The sequence below is a fragment of the Lemur catta genome, chromosome 2 (genome assembly GCF_020740605.2).
Source record: "Lemur catta isolate mLemCat1 chromosome 2, mLemCat1.pri, whole genome shotgun sequence".
Lineage (NCBI taxonomy): Eukaryota > Metazoa > Chordata > Mammalia > Primates > Lemuridae > Lemur > Lemur catta.
In genome coordinates, this window is record NC_059129.1 from 66,327,986 (window position 1) to 66,352,217 (window position 24,232).

General features: G+C 36.1%; 1 protein-coding gene across 4 annotated transcripts in view; it reads left to right on the top strand.

Annotated features, from left to right (window-relative positions):
- The window catches only part of PHF3 (PHD finger protein 3), an 86,145-nt gene extending 62,414 nt beyond the window's left edge, over positions 1–23,731 (top strand). For all 4 annotated transcript variants that reach the window (XM_045543802.1, XM_045543801.1, XM_045543803.1 and 1 more), the window contains 8 exons: positions 1,359–1,475; positions 3,232–3,363; positions 3,933–4,068; positions 15,467–15,662; positions 16,196–16,343; positions 18,225–18,314; positions 20,442–20,637; positions 20,859–23,731. In XM_045543802.1, coding sequence (XP_045399758.1) covers positions 1,359–1,475; positions 3,232–3,363; positions 3,933–4,068; positions 15,467–15,662; positions 16,196–16,343; positions 18,225–18,314; positions 20,442–20,637; positions 20,859–22,987 — 3,144 coding nt within the window. In that variant the 3' untranslated portion in view covers positions 22,988–23,731. The remainder of the gene's footprint in view (positions 1–1,358; positions 1,476–3,231; positions 3,364–3,932; positions 4,069–15,466; positions 15,663–16,195; positions 16,344–18,224; positions 18,315–20,441; positions 20,638–20,858) is intronic.
- Positions 23,732–24,232: the final 501 nt, after the last annotated feature.

Here is a 24,232-nt window from a genome sequence, read left to right on the forward strand (position 1 = left end):
TTGAAGTGAGACTATAGAATTTCTTCTAGGTTTAGAACATGTAATTGCAATAAAATCTTTTTGCTACTGAACTGAGTTATGAATTATGTATAGTAATGGGTAGTGTTATCCAGTTAGTCTGTTGAAATGCTAAAGGTGTCTACTTGATTTATGTGAATTTTTTCCTTTATTGTTTTTTGAATAATCCAGTTTATTTAAAAATCCATTTATATATATTCTTTAAAAACTCTGCTAAGCTAAAATTCATAACACTATATTATTACTTTTGATTTAAAACTGAAAATAGAGCTGCATTTCTTAAGAAAATAAATTACATTTAGATAAAAACTATTTTAAAACTTTTTTGCTGAATTAACTGCAACTTTGGTTCCAAATATCTTTTAGCAGTGGGATAAGTATTAATTGAACCCCTAATCTTTTTTTGGGATTTCTTGTTTGGGACTTAGAAGAAATCTAAAAGCTGTGAGTAAGAAAGAGAGAGAGAGAGAGAGTGTGTGTGTGTGTGTGTATGTGTGTGTGTCAGTGTCAGCACCAAAAGTAGGCCTTTAATTAGTACAGTAAGCACAAGTTATGCCAGTGAGCATTTTAAAAGTTCAGAACATGATTGGTCTCTTTCATGTGGCATTTACCTAGGTTTACCAGGAGTTTTTGCTACAGGTGATTCTAGGTAACAAAATGTAATTAATTAGATGCAACTTCTTTGCATACAAGGTTTTCATATAAGTGATATACATTTGCATAAGGATATTTGCTACAGTATGTGATTTGAGGTATTTTTTTGAAGTATACTAACAGCTACTTAAGAAAAATGTACATTGTACAATCTGCTATCATGGTCCAGGGGGATCAAATACTTCTTGAATTATATAATCTGGAAGCATTACTTCAGTAATTAGTTAAAGACCTGTACCCTTTAGGTTTTTTTCTTGCAATTGGTTCTTTGCTCTGGAGTCCAGCCTGTCAGGATTTAAATATGTAAAATCTTAAAAATATGGAAGACATTACATTGAGTGAAGCTCTTTTATGCAGTACTTTGCTATACTATAGATTGGTTATTATGACGGTTAGATTGCATTCCTGTGTAGACTTAATACAACTTTTGGATAGGTATCGAATTGGTTCTACTGTGTATGCTTCTCCATTATGTGTTGATTTTTATATGAAATGTGTATTTTACTGCCTTAAATAAATTCCTAGAATACAAAGCAGTCATTTATTCTCTGTGTAGTAGGTTATATATAAATCATTAAATATTTGTAAATCAGGCTTCAAAAATTATACCTTTATTTCAAGTTTCTATACAGTAGCTTCTGTTTTTTAAATATGTGTCTCTACTTCCTATTTTTACATCCTTCCAGATATTATTTAAAAAAGTTCTGAAGGGAGAAGTAACCCCTGATCATCTTATAAAAATGAGTCCAGAAGAACTAGCTTCTAAAGAGTTAGCTGCGTGGAGACGAAGAGAAAACAGACATGTAAGATTATCTGTAAATATACGTTTGACTATCAAAACCTACATTTTTCAGCCATGGGAAAAATTATACAGAGCTAATTCAACACAGATTGCAGAGTAACACAGACTTTCTGTTACGCACTGCTTCTAGTTACTTGTTACCCATTCCTCTGGTTCTTAAATTGTTGTTTTTCCTGATCTCTCCAGTTTTTTTCCTCATTTCCTCCAGTTATGAGGTTACAGAATTACCTTGTGTTTTGTTATTATATTTTGTAAATGAGAAGGATGGGAAAATAGGTACATCTTTTCTTCATCACATCTGTACTTTTTCAAAAGTACAGTTTGAAGGTATTATGAATATAGGTAATTTTTAGAGCCAGATGAATTTAAGTCAGAAAAAAAAAAATTTGTATGTGTTTACAATCCCTTATTATTCAGTTTCAAGTACCAAAAGCTTTGAAAAACAAGAATTTTTCCTATATTTACTTTATTGATAAAACATGACCTGAATTGCCATGTATGAATGTTCATATTCACTGAAATACTGTATGTTTAATTATGTGGTACTGTCTCACACCTAACTGGAATATTATATAATATATAGTGTGCACCATATTGCATTTTTAAAACTCAAAAGTTCTGTTCAGTCACAGATGCTGAGTTTTCAGTTGGAGATGGTGAACTTGAAATACCTTTAAAGATTAAGTGACTGTGTGACTTAGAACTATTGTGACAGTAAGATAGCCGTGTTATCTAATATTTTTATTACAGTGGCCTCAGAATATTAGCCCCCATTCTAGAAAATATTGGTTTCTTATAGTTCATATTAACTCTGCGTGATTTACATGATTCTTTTGTCCATAATACTTACTTGCATCTTGGGCACTAAACCTTCACGTAGATCTGTGCTTCTAGTGTGAAGCTCAAGAGAGCTTGATTTGATACATCATACTTAACTCACACATTTTTTTCACCTTCACCCTATGTAATTTCTCCTCCTCTTTTATTTTGAAAATAATATCACTTCCTCTTCTTTCCCTCCTCTTATCGCAAATGTACACATGTCTCTTTCTGCTTTGGAACTGTGGCTTCATGTATCATCTGCATCAGAGACCAGCTTATTCTTTCTTTAGGCCACATACCTGATTTCTTTAATGGATGATTTGCACTCAACAAAGGCAAAATAAGTGAGCGGACCCATCTTACCCTCCTTATCCCATCCCACTCCCAGCTAACTTTATACTACTTCTTGCTATACTTGCTTAATTAAGTTTTTTGTTTTGTTATTGAGCTTGTTCAACTGTGAACTGTCAGGGTCACTAAGCAGGCTCAAGTTAGGAGATAAAGGACTGCCAGATTATTTTTGCTGTGAATAAACTGCTATTGTAGGGGGTGGTAGAACATCAAATTAGGAATTTAAAAGCAAGATAGTTCTTACTTCCCTGTGGCAGCTGCTAAAAAGTACAAAGAGATTTCAAATGTAGATATCATGTTTCACCACTTTGCAAATTACATTGCACTTAAATTGCTTTCTGTTACAATGTATATGTGAACTCCTCATGGCTGAGGTATGGGGTCTAACCCTATTCTTATAACCCCAGCATTTTAAAATAGTCTCTGGCATATATAAGCACTCAGTGTAAGTTTATTTTATGAGAGACTACCTAAAGATTAAAAGTCATCTGTGATGATTTGTTTATTTTTAGGTAAGCTCTTATTATTTAAAGTGTACATTTGGAAATGCATATTTATATTTATTTTAATATATTTTCTCGTAGACCATAGAGATGATTGAGAAAGAGCAGAGAGAAGTGGAAAGACGACCAATCACAAAAATAACTCATAAAGGTGAAATAGAAATTGAGAGTGATGCCCCAATGAAAGAACAAGAAGCAGCCATGGAGATTCAGGTAAAGATAAATATGTCATATTTAATAGCTCGAAACCTAGATTCAGAAAAGTTTTATTTGCCTAACGTTTTTAAAGTAGAAAAACATGTTTAAACATGTATTTGTTTTAAAGTTGCCTATCATATTGGTTGAATGGTTTTTTGAGAGTACTTAGAATATTGATTCTCTTAGTGTGTAGACTGCAGGATATTATAGGTACCTGTTAAACACTTGTTACAATGTAGATTCCTGGGGTGCTTTGACTTGGTGAATTTCTTAGTAGGCTTAGAAATCTGTAGATGCTTCTTAGGCGGACTGTCATTTGATGCTGGTGTTTCTTTTTCTCAAATATCAGTGAGGAAATAATTTGAAGTTTTGTTAGAAGCCTTGAAGAATAAGGAATGTCTGAGTTTTTGCTCTAAATCATTATCAATAGCTACCATTTATTTTTTTAAGATATGGTAAAAAAAAAAACCTATGAGTGGAACAGTTTCATTTTGTAAAAAATCAAATGTGAAATATAAATTTATTTTTATAATTGAGACCAAATTTTATCTGCTAAAGCTAATTTTTACTCTCATTTATGTTAGGAACCGACTGCCAATAAGTCATTGGAAAAGCCGGAAGGATCTGAAAAACAGAAAGAGGAGATTGACTCCACGTCTAAAGATACCACTAGCCAACACAGACAGCATCTTTTTGATCTTAACTGCAAAATTTGCATAGGTAATTGAAAATTTTTCTTCCTAAAATTTTACATTCATTGTGAAAGGGGAATACTTATATACTAGTATTTGTAATTTACGTAGGTTTCATTTTCCGAGTGTTGGCACTGAAGCACCCACCCAGTCTTCCTTAGCAGTAGCACATTTGTGAGTGACTGGTTTTCTGGGTTGAGATATGGTTTGATACTGTAGTATAGTTTACTATCTAGAATTAATTTTACTATATATGATCTGAGCTTAAAAACTTTTGCCAGGATCAAATAACAGGAACTTAATTATTAGAAAGAACATCAGAAATTGTGGGCAGCTGTGATGGTACTGTCATTTACTAAAGTGAAGGAGTAAAATAGCATTCATATTTTATTATTATATATAAAACATTAAAAAATCAGAAATTGAAATTAATTTTTGATAAAAGACTTTTTATTTTTTAGAGCAATTTAAGGTTACATAGCAAAATTGAGAGGAAGGTATAGAGATTTCCCTTATACCTCCTGCCCCCCCCCATGTGTTTAGCTTCCACCATTATCCGTATCCCCCACCAGAGTGGTACAGTTGTTACAGTTGATGAACCTGCCACATGTCATAATCACTCGAAGTCCATATTTGACATTAGGGTTCACTCTTGGTATTATACATTATGTGGGTTTGGACAAATGTGTAACAACATGAATCCAACATTATGGTATTGTGCAGAGTATTTTCACTGCCCTAAAAATCCTCTGTGTTCTGTTCATCCCTCCCCCACCATCCCTACCAACCCCAGGCAACCACTGATCTTTTTACTGTCTCCATAGCTTTGCCTTTTCCAGAATAGCATATAATTGGAATCATATGCTAGTATGTAGCATTTTCAGATTGGCTTCTTTCACTTACTAATATGCATTTAGGCTTCCACCATATCTTTTCATGGCTTGATAGCTCATTTCTTTGTAGCATTGAGTAACAGTCCATTGTCTTGATGTTTAGCTTATTTATCTATTCATTTACAGAAGGACATCTTGATTACTTCCAAGTTTTGGCATTTATGAGTGTAACACTGCTATAAACTGTATGTGGGATTTTGTGTGGATGTAAGTTTTCAACTCCTTTGGGTAAATACCAAAAAGCACAATTGTTGGATCATATAGTATGTTTATAAAGAACTCCCAAACTATCTTCCAAAGTGGCTATACCATTTTGCATTTCCACCAGGATTAAATGAGAGTTCCTGTTGCTCCACATCCTTGCCAGCATTTGGTGGTGTCAGGGTTCTGAATTTTGGCCATTCTAATAGATCTATAGTGGTATATCATTCTTATTTTGCTTTGTGGTTTCCTGATGGTATGCTTGGAACATCCTTTAAGATACACAGCTTAGGCCAGGCACGGTGGCTCACACCTGTAATCCTAGCACTCTGGGAGGCCGAGGCGGGTGGATCGCTCAAGGTCAGGAGTTCGAGACCAGCCTGAGCAAGAGCGAGACCCTGTCTCTACTAAAATAGAAAGAAATTATCTGGCCAACTAAAAATATATATAGAAAAATTAGCTGGGCATGGTGGTGCATGCCTGTAGTCCCAGCTACTCGGGAGGCTGAGGCAGTAGGATCGCTTAATCCCAGGAGTTTGAGGTTGCTGTGAGCTAGGCTGACGCCATGGCACTCACTGTAGCCTGGGCAACAAACCAAGACTCTGTCTCAAAAAAAAAAAAAAAAAAAAGATACACAGCTTTGAGATGTCTTTTCAGGTCTTTAGCCCATTTTTTAATCAAATTGTTTGTTTTTTTATTGTTGAACCTAGTTCTTTTTACATTTTGGATGGTAGCCATTTATCAGATATGTCTTTGGCAAATACATTTTCTCAGTCCATGCCTTGTATTCTCATTCTCTTGACATTGTCTTTCGCAAAGTAGAAGTTTTAAATTTAATGAAGTCCAGCATATTAGTTTTTTCTTTCATGTATCATGCACTTTTTTTTTTTGGTCAACAGGTCATCTAGGTTCTCTCTTATATGTTGTTTTCTTTTGTATTTTATATTTAGGTCTCTAGGTTCTCTCCTGTGTTATCTTCTTTCGTGTTTTACATTTAGGTCTCTGATCCATTTTGAGTTAATTTTTATGAAGGAAGGGTAAAAGATTTATGTCAAGATTCTTTTTATTTTTTGCATGTGACTATCTGACTATCTAGTTTTTCCAGAAGCATTTTTTAAAAATTTATTTTAATAAATTTAGGAGGTACAAGTTGAATTCCAGTACATGTATATATTGTATAGTGGTGGAGTCTGGGCTTTTGGTGTACCCATCACCGAAGCAAGTAGTGTACATTGTACTCCATAGGTAATTTTTCATACCTCACCCTTTATCACGCTGCCCCTTAACACCCTCCCCCTTTTACAGTTTCTGATGTCCATTATACCTACTCTGTGTTCCCTTGTGTAGCCATTGTTTAGCTCCCACTTATAAGTAAGAACATACTGCATTTAGTTTCTTGTTCCTGGATTACTTCACTTAGGAAAATGGCCTCCAGTTCTATCCAAGTTGCTGCAAAAGACATTTATTTCATTCTTATTGCTGAGTAGTACTCCATGGTATATATGTGCCACATTTTCTTTTTCCACTCATCTGTAGATGGGCACTTAGGTTGATTCCATATCTCTGTAGGTATCTTTTTGATATAATGATTTCTTTTCCTCTGGGTAGATACCCAGTAGTGGGATAGCAGGATCGAATGGTAGATCTACTTTTAATTCTTTGAGAAATCTCCATACTGATTTCCATAGAGGCTGTACTAATTTACATTCCCATGAACAGTGTCTGAGTGTTTCCTATTCACTGCATCTTCACCAACATCTTTTTAGACTTTTTAATAATGACCATTCTAATTTGGAGTCCCATGGTATCTCACTGTGGTTGTAATTTGCATTTCCTTGATGATTACTGATTTTGAGCATTTTTTTATGTTTGTTGGCCATTTGTATATCTTCTTTTGAAAAATGCCTATTCATGTCTTTTGTCCACTTTTAAAGGGGGTTGGTTGTTCTCTTCTTGCTAAGTTTCTTGTAGATTCTAGATATTAGTCCTTTTTTGGACACATGGTTTGGGAATATTTTCGGCCATTCTGTAGGTTGTCTTTTCTCTTTTGATTGTTTCTTTTTGCTTGGCAGAGATTTTTTTTAGTTTACTTAAGTCCCATTTGTCTGTTTTTGTTTTTATTATTTTTGCTTTTGGGGTCTTAGTCATAAGTTCTTTAGCCTAGGCCTGTCCAGAAGAGTTTTTCCTAGGTTTTCTTCTAGGATTTTTATTGTTTCAGGTCTTACATTTCAGTCTTTAATCCATCTTGAGTTAATTTATGTGTATGGTTCAAGATAGTAATCCAGTTTCACTCTTCCACATATGGCTATCCAATTTTCCCAGCACCATTTATTGAAAAGGGTGTCCTTTTCCCAGTGTGTGTTCTGGTCAGCTTTGTCAAAGATCAGTTTGCTGTAAGTATGTGGTTTTATTTCTGGGTTCTCTATTCTGTCCATTGATCTATATGTCTATTTTTATACCAGTACCATGCTGTTTTGGTTACTACATACAGCCTTGTAGTATACTTTACAGTCAGGTACCGTGATGCCTCTAGCTTTGTTCTTGTTGCTTGGGATTGTTTTGGCTATTTGGGCTCTTTTTGTTGCATATGAATTTTATAATTGGTTTTTCTAATTCTGTGAAAAATGATGTTGGTATTTTGATAGGAATTGCTTTGAATCTGTAGATTGCTTTGGGGAACAGGGTCATTTTAACAATATTGACTCTCTTGGTCCATGAGCATGGAATATTTTTCCATTTGTTTGTGTCATCTACAGTTTCTTTCATCGGTGATTTGTAGTTCTCCTTTTAGAAATCTTTCATGTCCTGGGTTAAATTTATTCCTGAGGCATTTTATTGTTTTTGCAGTTATTGTAAATGGGATTGAGTTCTTGATTTGGTTCTAGGCTTGGTCATTGTTGGTGCATAGAAATGCTATTGATTTTTGTATGTTGACTTTATAACCTGAGACTTTCCTAAATTCACTTATTAAATCTAAAAGTCTTTTGAAGGAATCCTTACAGTTTTCTAGGTATAAAATCATATCATGAGCAGACAGAGATAATTTGACTTCCTTTTTTCCAATCTGTATGTCTTTTATTTCTTTCTCTTGCTTGATTGCTCTAAGACTTTCAGTACCATGTTGAGTAGAAGTGGTGAAAGTGGACGTCCTTGTTTTATTCCAATTCTTAGGGGGAATGCTTTCAACTTTTCCCCATATAGTATGATGTTGGCTGTGGGTTTGTCACATATGGCTTTTACAATTTTGAGGTATGTTCCTTCTACGCCTAGATTGTTGAGAATTTTTATCATGAAGGGATGCTGGATTTTATTGAATACTTTTTTGCATCTATTGAGACAATCCCATGGTTTTTGTTTTTAATTCTTTTATGTGGTGAACCACATTTATTTACTTGCATATGCTGAACCACCTTTGCATCCTTGGGATAAAACCCACTTGATCTTGATGTATTATCCTTTTGATGTGTTGTTGGATTCAGTTTGCTAGTTGAGGAATTTTGCATCTTTGTTCATCAGAGGTATTAGTCTTTGGTTTTCGTTTTTCATTGCATCCTTTCCTGGCTTTGGTATCAGGGTGTTACTAGCTCCCCAGAATGAGTTAGGAAGGATTCTCTCCTTGATATTTTGAGCCAGTTTCACTGGGATTGGCACCAGATCTTTTTTTGTATGTCTGGTAGAAGTCAGCTGTGAATCCATCTGGTCCTCAGCTTTTTTTTTTGTTGGGAGATTTTTAAATTACTGGTTTAATCTCACTACCCATCATTGGTTTATTCAGGAGTTCTAATTCTTCCTGGTACAATACTGGGAGGTTGTATGTTTTCAGGAACTCATCCATTTCCTCTAGGTTTTCAAGTTTGTGAGTGTGTAGTTGTTCATAATAGTCTTTGATGATATTTTCTATTTCTGTGGTATCAGTTGTAATGTCTTTCTTTTCATTTCTGATTGTGTTTATTTGGCTATTCTCTGTTCTTGGTTAGTTTAGCTAGTGGTTTATCAATTTTGTTAATCTTTTCAAAGAACCCAATTTTTGTTTAGTTGATCCTTTGTATTGATTTTTTGGTCTCTAGTTCATTTAGTTCTGCTCCAATCTTTTGTTATTTCTTTTCTTCTGCTAACTCTGGGTTTGATTTGTTTTTGTTTTTCTTCTTCCTTGAATGATACTAGGTTGTTAATTTGTCATATTTCTACTTTTTTGATGTAGGCATTTAATGCTATAAACTTCTGTCTGAGCACGGCTTTTGCTGTATCCCACAGGTTTTTTGGTATATTGTGCTTTTATTTACATTCATTTCAAAACATTTTTTAATTTTCATCTTTATGTTTTCACTGACCTAGTTGTTCTGGAGCATGTTGTTTAATTTTCATGTGTTTGTATAGGTTCTAAAATTCCTCTTCTGGCTTTATTCTGCTATGGTCTGAGATGACACTTGATGTGATTTTGATTTTTATTAATAAAAACTTGTTAAGACTTGTTTTGTGGCCTAAAATGTGGTCTGTCTTGGAGAATGTTCCATGTGATGGTGAAAAGAATGTATATTCTGTAATTTGTTGAGTGAAATGTTCTGTAAATGTCTGTTAAGTCCATTTGGTCTAAAGTCCAATGTAAGTCCAGTGTTTCTTTGTTGATTTTCTGTCTTGATATCTGTCTCGTGCTGTGAGTGGGGTATTGACATCCCCCAATATTACTGTGTTGCTGTCTGTCTCTTTCTTTAGGTCTAGTAATATTTGTTTTGTGAATCTTGGTGTTCCAATGTTGGTTGCATATATATTTAAAATTGTTATATCCTCTTGCTGAATTGATCCCTTTATCATTATATAATGACCTTATTTATCTTTTTTACTGTTTTTGATTTAAAGCCTTTTTTATCTGATAAAAGCATAGCCATTCCTGTTTGCTTTTTGTTTCTATTTGCGTGGCATATCTTTTTCTACTCCTTTACTTTTAGTCTGTATGTGTCTTTATGGATAAGGTGAGTGTTTTGTAAGCGGCAGATAGTTGGGTCATGTATTTTTATCCATTCAGTCAATCTGTATCTTTTAAGTGGAGCATTTAATCCATTTACATTGAAGGTTATTATAATATTGATATGTGAGGCTTTGTTCTTGTCATATTGGTAGTTGATTTCTAGTTATTCTATAAATTCTTGTTTCTTTTTTTATATCTTTTTGTGGTTTTCAGAACTTCTGTCATGTTGCCATTTAATTCCTTTTTCTTCTAATGTTTGATTGTTTTATAAGACTTGTAAGTTTTATGTATTTGTGTGTTTTCATGATGGTGCATATTGACCTTTTGTTTCCCTATTTTAGACTCATTTGCATATTTCCTGTAGGGCTGATATAGTGGTGATGAATTTTTTGAGCATTTGTTTGTCTGGAAAAGACTTTATTTCTTCTTTATTTATGAATCTTAGTCTGGCAGGATATAAATTCTTGGGTGGCAGTTTTTTTTTTTTCCTTTCAGCACTTTGAAAATATAGTCCCATTCTCTTTTTGGTCTGTAAGGTTTCTGCTTAGAGGTCTGCTATTAGTCTGATGGGGTTTCCTTCATAGGTGCTTAGACACTTTTCTCTTGCTAATTTTAAAATTTACTCTTTCACTTCGACTTTAGTTATTCTGATTCTGATATGCCATAATGAAGTCCTTTTTTGTGTTGTATTTGAGGATCATTTGGCCTCCTGTCTTGATGTTTTACTCTCTTGATAGTTCTGGAAAGTTTACACCAATTATTTTCTCAAATAGGTTTTCTAAACTTTTCAATCTCTCTTCGCCCTTGGGAATCCTGATAATTTGTAAGTTCAGTCACTTTATAGTCCCAGATATCTTGAAGGTAAAATTTTTTCCTTTTTTTATCTGACTGGATTATTTCAAAAGACCTGTCTTCAGGTTCTGAGATTATTTCTTCATCTTGGTCTAGTCTATTCTAAAAGCTTTAGAATGTCTTCTGTATTTCCTTCAATTGATTTTCAATTCCAAAACTTCTGTTTGGTTTTCTTTTTATAGTATCTATTTCCTTGGTAAATTTCTCATTCATATCTTAAATTGATTTTCTGATTTCTTTGTATTGGTTTTCAGATTTCTCTTCCATCTCATTGAGCTTCTTTAGAATCAATATTTGAAATTCTTTATCTGGTATTATGAGGAATTCTTTCTATTGAGATCCATTGCTGGACAGTTGTGGTCCTTTGGTGGTGTCATATTTCCATGTTTTTTCGTGTTTCCATTGATACTGCATATGTGATGTAGCAGTTGCTTTTTGTGATTTTTTGAAATTGCTTTTGAAGGGGAGAATTTTTTCGTGAGGGTATGTATGTGCTTTTGGTTGAGTATTAATTACACTTTGGCCTTGATTTAGGGTGCCTCCAGTAGTTTGCTCTTTGTGTGATTTCTTAGTCCTTACACAGGGTCAGTGGTATCTGTAATTTCCTTGGTGGCTTAGGGAACAGTTACTAGTTGAGGCTGTGCTGATATTTAGCTGGGGATTTGAATGACAGCCAAGCCAGTCTTTGTGCCCCAGTGACGTAAGGAATGGGCTGAGTATATCTGATTTTAGGCCCCAGAGCATCTTATACTGGCAGCTGTATTAGTGTGTCCTGAGGGGCCAACTCATGGACCTTCTGGTGGCTTGCTCAGAAGCTAGTAGTTGGTGCAGAGGCCAGATGTATGGGTGGGTTCTCAGACCCCTGAGCAGCTAGTGTGATGTGGAAGGTTTAGTAAGTTCGATCACTTTATAGTCAGTAGTATAGGCAGTAGCAGTGGTGGAGCCATCCATTAGGATGGACCCAAGTGGTCCCTTTTGATGTTACCACTAGCTGCAATGGATTGGGCAGGCTAGTCCCCAGTACCACAGCTGCCTGTTACAGGGCAATGGATATTGTCATAAATGTGCTTAGGGGAACTTGATCTCTCCTGTCCTTCCCCAGCCAGGTGGCGGCTGCAGTCACATCACCTTGGTCCCAGCCTAAAGGCTGGGCATGACCCAGTGTTGAATTCTCAAAATGGCACTGGGTGTGGACTTGCAGTGAAAGAGGGCAGGGCCCCTTACAGGCAAGCACATAGGCAAGAAACTGGGGAGTGCTATCTACTCACTTTTCAGTCTCATCTTATGGCAGGGCAGTGGGAATTGTCCTAAGTGTGTGTAGGGAAGCTTGGGCTTTCCTGTCCCTCCTCAGCTGGGTGGGGCTGCAGCAGCTTCAGCTCGATCACAGCCTGAATACTGGGTGCTGCCCAGCTTTAAACTCCCAAACTAGCACCATGGGCCTGTGGCTAGAAAGGGTTGGTTCTCTTCCAGGCAAACATTACGGGCAAGATGCTGGGTGGAGTGTCGTTAGCTCTCATCTCTGTCTCACTACAGCTTGTAGCAGGGTGGTGAGAATTGTCGTTAGCTCTCATCTCTGTCTCACTACAGCTTGTAGCAGGGTGGTGAGAATTGTCCTCGGTGTGTGTAGAAGAGCTTGGGATTCCCTGTCCCCCCTCAGTTGGCTGGCAGCTGCAGCTGCGTCACCCTGCACTCAGGCTGAAGTTGGGGCGCTGCAGAGCTTTAAACCCCCAAACTGGCACCTTGCACCTGTGACCAGAGGATGGGGCTTCTAGGCAAACAGGGTATGTAAGATACTGGGAGGAGTGCTGTCTGCTCACAACTCGGTCCCACAGCAGCCTGTAGTGGGGGGATAGGAATTGTTCGAGGTATGTGGGAGATCTTGGGCACCCCTTCCCTCCTAAGCTGGATGGGGCTATCCGCCTGAATTCAGCTCGAGGGTGGGTCACTGCATGGCTTCAGACTTCCCGAATGGCACCTTAGGCCTGTGATCAGAGAGGGTGGGGCCCTTCTTAGGCAAGCTGCGCTGGCAGGAAATTGTGGGGAGTGCAGTCACTTGAAACTTGGTCCCACAGCAGCTGGCTGCAGGATAGTGGGTACTGCTCCAGATGTGTGCTGGAAAACCTGCTTTCTCTGCACCTTTCTAGCCAGTTGGGGCCTATAGCCACATCAAGTGCAAACTCAGCCTGAGAGCAGGGTGCAGTCCAGTGTCAAGCTCTTAAAATGGTACCTTGGACCTCGGGCCGGAAAGCCTAAGGCCTCACCCATGCATGCGGTATGTGTGAGAAACTGGAAAATGTTGTCCATTCAGGTCTCAGTCTCAGCAGCAGCCCCCAGCAGGACAGTATAGACTTTCCCAGGGGTGTGTGGGAGCGCCTCCTCGGAGCCCCACAGTGGCTTGAGGCACACCCTCAGTTCCCCAGTATCTAGACTTGCAGAATGGTGCCTAGCTCAAGCCGCTCTAGGCTTGGATGCCTGAGGGATTCCATGTTGAGCTCCCCTTCTGGAACTATGTTAGCCCTGAGACCTACATGGGTCAGGGGCTCTCTGGTAGCCAAGATTGTAAAAGCTTGTCTCGGTGAATAGAGTTCTGGGAGCTTCTCTCTTACAGTTTCCCCACATCTAGGAGCTTCTCCCAGCTGTTAGCCTGTCCCTGGCTGGGCAAGTTTCCCTGAACCCTTTCCTTATCCACTTTTGATACTTTCTGTCACTTCCCTGGTGAATCTTAGCATTTTCTCCTAGGTGATACGTTCAAAATATTAGAATCTACTTACTATTAAGGTTTCTCTCCAAGTTCCTATCCTAGCACATGCTCCCTGTGTCTAGTTGGCCATCTTGATCCTGTGTCCCCGGCAGAATTAGTTGAAAAGACTGTCTTTGTGCCATTGTATTACCTCTGCTCCATTTTCAAAAATCAGTTAATTATATTCATGTGAGTCTATTTGTGGGCTGTCTGTTCTGTTCCATTAATCTATTTGTTTTTCTTTTGCCAATACCACTGTTATCTTGATTGCTTTAGTATTATAGTGAGTCTTAAAATTGGGTTGTATCAGTCCTTAGACTTTGTTCTTCTCCTTCAAAGTTATGTTGGGTCTTTTACTCAGAAATTACCTTTCTCTAATATCTTATCTTAGTTATTCATCAGTAAATATTTATTGAGCTTTTTCTTCTTGTCAGGCATTTTGCTGGGTGCAGGGAATGTAGTAGTGAAAATGTCTGATGTCTAGGCTTTAAGAGAAACTGTAGATTAGTGGTAAAGACAGGCAGGCGATTATTTAAGTTATAGAAACACAATTGTTAGAACTATATTTATCCAGAAGACCTAGCATAGACTGGATGGTTAGGGGAGGTTTGGCTGAGGAATTGACATTTGAGCTGCGATATGAAAATTGAGACATGTATCTGCAAAGAGAGAGGAGAAGATCATTCTAGGGAGTAGAAATGATGCGAACTTGAATTCAAGAAGAGGAAAGAGGCACATGATTTGGTTGGAGATCTTTAGAGATCACATTTTAAAGTGTCTTGTAGCCATTGCTTTTCAAACTTCAGATTGTGACTCACTAGTAATAGTGAAATCTGTTGAATAAGTAGTGACCAGTGTTTTGAAACAAACAAAAACAGAATAGAAAATGTTACTGTGAATTGCAGTTATAGAGGCGACTATAATTCTTATGAAATTTTAGTTCTAGTTATTTATATAATAAAATGCACACACATACATACACACATACACATACATAAATTAATGGTACACGCAAGAACATTTGTTAAATACTACTAGACTTGACCACTTTTCAGAAAGTTTGAGTGATTTTTCCTTCTTGATGCTGTAGTCTAAAACTAACATTATTTTCTAAACTTTACTAATGTTTTTCATGTTAAATAGCCCCGTATTATTTGTGTATAATCGTGAACTGCTGCTGTGTGTATATCCCAAAATCAGATACAGATTTGTTTACTCAGTTCTTCAAGTTACTCCTCAAGGCTTTTGGAATTTGGTGCAGTTTAGTTAAAAAAAAAAAAAAAATTGTCAGGGAATCAAGAAACCTATTTTAGGTTCTAGTTACAATATTTTCATGTGAACTTGTCTGAGTTGTTTAACACATCCTCTTTTCCTAATTTTTCACATCACTAAGAGAGGAATTATATTATCTATTCCATATTTACTCATGATATGTTTTTACATTTAGGAGATAATATTTATAAAATGATTTGAAAGGGAAGTTAAATATATTATAGGTAAAACCCCACACAGTATACTATGATTTGCGATTCAGATAAGCTTAGGTTTTTCCATGTAGAAGAGGGCTAGAGGTGGGAAGAACACTGGCAAATTTCCTGTTGATTCTTAAATATAGTTGTAATATAACTCATTACGAGAAATGATGTTAGTTAGAAATTACCCCAGGAAATATATAGTTACTTAACAATTGAATAATTCTAGAACATGAAAATGGGTTATTATAAAAATTGCAGTTAACAATAATTGGTTTATTTTGATGTCTTCTGGATTTTAGGTCGAATGGCACCACCTGTAGATGATCTTTCTCCGAAAAAAGTGAAAGTAGTTGTTGGAGTAGCTCGTAAGCATTCGGACAACGAAGCAGAAAGTATAGCCGATGCATTGTCTTCAACCTCAAATATTTTGGCTTCTGAATTCTTTGAAGAGGAGAAACAAGAGTCTCCAAAGTCAACATTCTCTCCGGCTCCACGGTAATTTTTTATAAGTTAAAATTTCTGTAATAGTCATTATAGATCTTTACCAAATTGTACTTGTAAATCTTTAAAAATGGAAGAGTGACACATTTCTTAGGAACTTTCATTTTGAGAAAGAAACTGTACCTTCCTGTACTCTAAACTAATTGTGATAAAACTATAAGCCTTGGAGGTTAATTTATTTTGGATGCTTAGAGTTAGAGATTTGAATCCTTGGGGAAACACCTTTAAAACTCTCTTTAATTATACTTGTCCAAAAAGTCAGGGGATAGATTATTAAAGAAAAATTATTTGTGCTTCTCAGGACCTTAGTCTACCTAGGCCAGCCAAGAAGGATGACTTTGTGAAACATTACTGTGTAAACGTGAATGTAATTTTATAAAATGAAAATGTAAACTCCTTATCAATAGTCGTTATGTATTTTGGCCTTCTTGACATGTTAAAATAGAAGTAACTAATGACTAAGTAGAAAATGGATTTATTGATGAACATGTCTTTTAGGCTGCTAACTTTTTAATATCATTTTGTAGCCCAGAGATGCCTGGAACTGTTGAAGTTGAATCTACTTTCTTGGCTCGATTGAACTTCATCTGGAAAGGTTTCATCAACATGCCTTCTGTGGCAAAATTTGTTACCAAAGCCTACCCGGTATCTGGCTCCGCTGAATACTTGACAGAGGTACTGTGAATTTTTCTGCCTTTCTGTCCCTGCGTTGGTATATGTGACTCTGAAAGCAATGGGGGAAACAGTATACAATTAATAATATAACAAAAATATTTATGAACAGTGATCCTTAAATAGTTCAATTAATGGAATTATGAATTCACAATTCTTTAGAAATGTAGAAGACTGTACTCTGAAAGTTTTAAACCCACATATCCTGTACTTTCCCCAAAATATATTACTTTACCATGTCAGAGAATTAAAAATTAATGAGAATCTGCATGGGTATGCAGTTTTTCTTTGAATATAGACTTACAAAGAAGATTGGCATAGTAATGGCCTTCAGTGTTAGTCCATTAAAAAGATTTTTCATTGTTAAGCAAGTCTAATTTCTCCACTACTTATGTTTTCCCAGCTTCATGACTATAGTTCTTACTTGCCTATTTCTGTGAGTATGGTGTTTGTAGACTGGGAGTTGAAGCTTTACAGCTAGGGGACTGTCTCTGAAATTAATGACCATCATTGCTGTAGTGATGAAACTATTATGTGGTGTTTATTGAAAATAAGCAGCAGTAGCATTATAATATTGTGATAAGTGAGAAAGTATGACATTTTTTGAACTATTTTGAAGGAAATGTATTTTTGTATATGTATAGAAAGAAAAATCAGTATACATGTACTGTATGTTGAGATCATATTTTGCCATTATGTTCATATCTAATGCTAGCTATAAAAGCAAAAGATTTTTAAAAATTCAGTATTTCTAAAAGCCTAAATTATATACCTGCTGTCTTTAAGGCTAACAGAAGCTTTACTTTTCTTCAGATTAGGCTGAAATTAGTTTTACTCAATGTAATATCACTTATCTGATGTTGATTAGTTCATTTAACAGTTATGTTTTTGATTAATATAATTGCTACTTTTATGCATTGTTTGCTTGGTAAATAATATTTTAAAAGCATGAATTTTATAAGAGAAAAATAAAGTAGACTCTTAATGTTCTTTTTGAACAAATTTGTTTGGAAATTTAGTCTTTGGTGCGTGGTAAAAATAATTCTTCTTTTAAATGGAGAAGTTTAACAATGAAAAATTAACTATGAAATCCTTTTCATTTTAAATAAGATTATTATTTAACTCTCTGAGCCACAGTTTTTATATGGTTGCTTTTCAGAATTCCACCTCTGCTTTGTACTTATTTTTAGTTTGATTGGGTCTAAAATTCCAAATAAAATATTTAAAGCAAATAATTTAAATAAACATAATTGGATTTAATGTTAATGCTTTTTATGATTTTCTTCAGTCTTCATGAAAAAATAGAAATATACTGAATAAAGCTTTAAATATTCTTAATTGATTATATTTATAGTCATTTGTTTTCAGAAAGATTGTACTTTTAATAAAATACCTTACATTATTATAGTGTTATTGTCCTCTGTGCAAAAAATACACCCTGTAATTATATTACATTTTATAACCTCTGAAATTCAGCTGTTAATGATTAAGGAATGCTCCTGCTTACACCACCAGAAAAAGTGGGGGGAAGGTTGGAACAGGCTCTGCTTAATATTCTGAAATGTGTTGTACTTTTTCTGGACTGTCAATGCGCTGTGCTTGCCACTGCTTCCCTTTCCTGTGCCCGTCGTTCCTGCTGAGACCTGGCATGAGCTCAGACTCTTTTTTAATAACTGTATTTTAGGCATCAGTCATTCGCAGTTGGCATCGTAAAGCCTGATTGCTGTCTCCGCACTTTATTATGTTTTCTGATGCATTTTTCATAATCTTTTTACTTGTTTTTGTTACCATTTCAAATTAATCTTAGAGCTAAATTGGTACAATTTCTGGATATTTTAATAAAGACATTCTGTATATATTGATCACTTACATTTTTTGCCACAGGACCTACCAGATAGTATTCAAGTAGGTGGCAGGATATCACCTCAGACAGTTTGGGATTATGTGGAAAAAATAAAAGCATCAGGAACCAAGGTGAGGAAAACTTTTCACTATACCAGTATGGGAAAACGTTCAGAAAGTAAACAACTCAGAGTTCTTATGTGAGGATGCAAGGTCTCCTGGGGAAGGGAGCCAATACAGATTCTGAATCTACATAATATACGTCAAAAACTGAACTTAAAGCCATTTGCTCAAAACAGTCCCGCATTCCTTCCCCCCCCTCCACTCTGCCCCTCCCTGTCCCACCATTGTGGGATGTTTTCTTTGTGACTGTTGTCAATGTTTTGGAAGAAATGTTTTAGAGTAAGTATTGAGGTTCACCCTGGAATTTTGCCTTGCTTCAATTAAAGGTATTTGTGTGAGTCAGGACACAGCTAAGCTTTTAACAACAAAGAGACTCTAAAATATAGTGGCTCAAAGAATGCAGAAGTTAATTTCTCTCTTTCGTGAGGTAGGCCAGTTGTTCAGGGTGGTTAGGTGACTCTGGTTCTATAGGATCATTTAGGGACCATGCTCCTTCTTTCTTGTTATTTTGCTATTTCTAAGACTGTTGCCCTTATCAGTCAAATATGATCAAAGCTAACTCATAAGCACCAAATGGGAATAAATGAGGAATGCCTGTCCAGTTGTTTAAAGGGCAAGACCTAGAAACTGTAGTCATCAACTTCTATTGGCAAGAACTTAGTAACATAGCCTTACATAGCTGCTAGGGAGGCTGGGAAATGTAATCTCAATTGGATGGGCACGTGCCCAGCTAAAAGTTAAGGGCTTCTCATTAGGAGGAAAGGAGGAGAAAAGATACTGGAAGATAATTAATAGCCTTCTATCACAATAATATTTCTCTTTTTCCTCTGTTTTTTTTATCATTTTTTTAAAACTCATAAAATAGTACTACAGAGGGAGATTTAATAATTAGAAGAAACTGGTTTCCCCTCCAAGGGATCTTATAGTACCTAGCATATTACAGGCAGTTGGTAAATAAATCTTGAAGAAATCAACTTTATTTTTTTCCTCTCTTTCTAGAAGTCTGTAGTTTTTCTTTGGAGTGATCCAAAATGGATGATCTTAAGATGAAAAGAATATTTTTTTCCCAATATGGATTTTAGAATTTAAATTGATACAGTGTTAGAATACAAATAAACTTTGAAGCACTATTCAAAAAGTTACTACATTTATTTGTTGTTAACTCTCTCGTAGTAAAAACAGGAAGTATTACTTTTGGACATTTTGGGAATTGCTCTTGAATATACCCCTATATTAATATTACTGCCAACACTTAAAGTATGCTTCCAACTTGAACTGATTTAAACACTATAATAGTGGTTACTAATATATGTATGATGAATTTTAATCTAAAAGTGGGTGGTTTACATAACAGACATTTTATAAGAGGCAGAGCCATAGTTCAGTTCATTCACATGTTTTCTTCAGGAGATTCCATCAGTTTTAGGCTTTGCAACAAATCTGGCTTTCCCATTTTGACCGTATGCGTTTGTGGACACATCCATTTCTTAATGCCACCTAATTAATACCAAATTATGATTGTCTTTTCTATTTGAAATAAAGCCAGGAACCCAGAGGGGAGTAAAAATTTCCTGAATAAGCCAAATTACTTTACTAAATATATGGTCTTATGTGTATTTGAGGCCTTTTCACCTATCCTCCTTCAGTCCTAAATTCGGTTCCCATACACTGAATTATAAGTGGATTTGTGTGTTTGTGTGTATAAATGCATAGGAGGGTGGTGGTGTTGGTTGCTCTTAGTTCCCAGTGTGCCAAAGGACATAGACAGCCCTCTGTGGAAGTTACAGCATTGGGAATCAGGATATAGCACAGATACCAAAACACTGGGGTTTTAGTATCATTTCTGCCACTGACAAGTTGTGTCACCTTGAAAAAATTAATCACCTTGAGATTCAATTTCTTATGGAAAGCCATCAGGTGAAAACAAAATCCATCAATGGATCAGCAAAGATCTTTTCTTAAGATTTATTTCCTTTTAGTGTTCCCATCTGTATTTAAGTTGGTAAACCACGTTATTTGGTAACTAACCATCATTGTAAAGTTCAGTAGATTATTACTGATTGCAAAATAGTATTTAAAACCAAGCTATTCTTCAGATTATTATTTTAAACAACCATTTGTTATTTTCTCAAATAGGAAATTTGTGTGGTTCGCTTTACACCAGTAACTGAAGAAGATCAGATTTCTTATACTTTGCTGTTTGCATACTTCAGTAGCAGAAAACGCTATGGAGTAGCTGCTAACAACATGAAGCAGGTTAAAGATATGTACCTTATTCCTTTGGGTGCTGCAGATAAAATTCCACACCCTCTTGTGCCTTTCGATGGACCTGGTAGGTATACATTTTAATAACAGAATAAGATTGGAATTACGTGGGAGGTGGGACCAGAGTGGAAAGACTGACTGCTTGCTTTTTCAGGATCCAGCCCTCTCAAGATGGCTTGACAGGGCCAGGCATCCATTTAATAACCTGTACTAAGCTAGATACAAAATTTGCCCTTTTTTGTAATGATTGAAAATGATTATTAATTGATGTTTTTGATTTTTATACAGGGCTTGAACTGCATAGACCAAATCTGTTGTTGGGCCTAATTATTCGTCAGAAACTGAAGCGGCAACATACTGCTACTGCTAGTACTAGTCATACAGCTGAGGCTCCTGAAAGTATACCAATAGCATTGCCACCTGATAAAAAAAGTAAAATGGAAGGTTCTACAGAGGAAGCACCAGAGGAAGAAAATGACTTTTTTAATTCTTTTACAACTGTATTACATAAGCAGAGAAATAAGCCTCAGCCGACTCTTCAAGAAGACCTTCCAACAGCGGTTGAACCTTTAATGGAAGTTACCAAACAGGAGCCACCAAAACCTTTAAGATTTCTTCCTGGTGTATTGATTGGCTGGGAAAATCAACCTTCTACTCTGGAATTAGCAAATAAACCCCTTCCTGTGGATGATATACTTCAAAGCCTTTTGGGTACCACTGGTCAAATATATGACCAGGCTCAGTCAGTGATAGAACAAAACACTCCTAAAGAAATTCCATTTTTAAATGAGCAAACCAACTCAAAAGCAGAGAAAATAGATAAAGTAGAAGTAACTGATGATGAAGCCAAGGAGGTAAAAGTTAAAGTAGATGATCTTTCAGAATCCACAGATAATTCAGCAGTAATAGGAGAAGAAACATCAGTAGTAGGGTCCTCCCCCGTTTCTCCAGGGCCTTTGACAGGTCTTAGTCTCAGAGGTAAACCACCAGATGTTTCTACAGAAGCATTCTTAACAAACTTATCAATCCAGTCAAAACAAGAGGAAACTGTGGAGAGTAAAGAGAAAACATTAAAAAGACAGCAGTTGCAAGATCAAGAGAATAATTTGCAAGATAATCAGACTTCAAATACCAGTTCTCCATGCAGATCCAACGTGGGAAAAGGAAACATAGATGGTAATGTGAATTGCAACGAAAACCTTGTTGCTAATGCAACAAGAGCCCCACAGTTTATCAACCTGAAAAGGGATCCTAGGCAAGCAGCAGGACGAAGTCAGCAGGTAACTGCTTCAGAAAGCAAAGATGGAGATAGTTGCCGGAATGGAGAAAAACAGACCCCGCCTGGCCTGTCACATAACAAGGAGCACTTACCAGAACATACCAACACAGAAGAAAAGTTGTCTTCTGCAGAGAAAAACTCATGTGTTCAACAGAGTGATAATTCAAAAGTTGCACAAAACTCACCATCAGTAGAAAACATACACACTTCTCAAACAGAACAAGCAAAGCCCCTACAGGAGGATATTTTAATGCAAAATATTGAAACTGTGCATCCATTTAGAAGAGGAACAGCAGCAGCAACATCTCATTTTGAAGTTGGAAACACAAGTCAATCAGAATTTCCATCTAAAAACATCAACTTTACTTCCAGAAGCACCAGCCCCAGAACAAGTGCAAACTTTTCACCCATGAGGCCACAGCAGCCCAACCTCCAGCATCTCAAGTCTAACCCCCCTGGATTTCCATTTCCAGGGCCTCCTAATTTCCCCCCACAAAGCATGTTTGGATTTCCACCACATTTGCCACCTCCATTGCTTCCCCCACCAGGCTTTGGCTTTGCTCAAAATCCCATGGTGCCCTGGCCACCTGTTGTTCATCTTCCAGGCCAACAGCAGCGTATGATGGGTCCTCTTTCACAAGCATCAAGGTATATAGGCCCACAAAATTTTTACCAGGCTAAAGACATTCGGAGACCAGAAAGGCGCCATAGTGACCCTTGGGGTAGGCAAGACCAACAGCAACTGGATAGGCCATTTAATAGGGGTAAAGGGGACCGCCAGAGATTTTATAGTGATTCACACCACTTGAAAAGAGAGCGACATGAAAAGGATTGGGAGCAAGAATCTGAAAGGCATAGACGCAGAGACAGAAGCCAAGACAAGGACAGAGACAGAAAAAACAGGGAGGAAGGGCACAAAGATAAAGAGAGGGCACGGTTATCACATGGTGATCGAGGAGCAGATGGGAAAGCAAGCAGAGATAGTAGGAATGTAGACAAGAAGCCAGATAAACCTAAAAGTGAAGACTATGAGAAGGACAAAGACCGAGAGAAAAGTAAACATAGAGAAGGAGAAAAGGACAGGGATAGGTACCATAAAGATAGGGACCACACTGACAGAACTAAAAGCAAAAGGTAAAATTTGCAGGCTACTTCAAGATTACATTTAAATAACTGTTAAATGTTGTATCTTAAAAACTTTCCGAGATTGCCTGCTAAGATTGTGCCATCTTTTACATTTTTACTATTGGTGGTTTGCAGAACAGTAGATTCTGTGTGTTGGTGCAGAGTACTCTGTGCCAGTGCTCATCATCCCTTCTTCATACCAACTGTCCCTAGTAATAGGAATTTAATATTTTTAAAAGTTTTACATTGCTGTATATTCAAAGATTTGTTTTATTAATATGCAATAAAGGCTTAGAAATTTTAGTTTTATTCCTTAATTGGTAAATATGGTTAACTATGGAATATATTTACTGCCTCTAGTGAATGTCCTTTATATAATGACTAATTTGAGAGTAATGTGTGCTCTGTAAGTTTGTTTTAAATTGCACTGTTTTTAAAGAACCTGTAGAGGAACAACGAAAGTCCAAGCAACTTCATAATCAGATTATGCTGATCATTTAATAGAGCAGTTTTTGACCAAGAATCAGAAGCCCAAGGGGTACATTTATTGCTTTAATCTGCACTCATTGAAGGCATTTATTACCATATACTACAGCTTTGTGGTAGGCCATTATTTTCATTTTCATTTTTAGCTCTTCAGAAACTTGAATACTGAAGCTTGTACATGATCTTGTGTTTTGCTATCCTTTTTACTGTAAAATGTAAATATTTTAAGGAATATTTTGATTCTAAATACGATAAAAGAATTTCTCACCTATTTTGTGTGTGTGATTTGAAATTCAGTAGTAAAAGAATTTCTTCTTTAAAGCTTTAATTACCTTCAGAAATTGTTTTTCTCTGATTCAGCCAAGAACATATAGATGTAGCTATCTATGTCAGGCATTAGATGAGGGGAAAAATAATCTTTTAAATATCTTAGATTTTAGGCTGAGGTGAATTGTATAGTTCTGAAGAGGCTAGAATTTAGAACTACCAGTAAAACACTGGGCAGCTGTAACCCAACCCATTTTATAGGTATGTTTCTGAAAACTTGTACGCTATCAAAATTTGGTGCACTGACTAATCATTGTAAGACCACAGAACTTTTGTTTAAGAGAAATGTGTTTTGAATATTTTTCTAAAATGTGTAATTTATCCTAATGTTTACAGTAACTATACAGTTTCATATACCAGTTTTACTTGAGATAGAAAACATATGGAGGCTGTCATTAATCCAAATCTAAATTTATTTGTACCCTAAAATGCATACTGTATCACT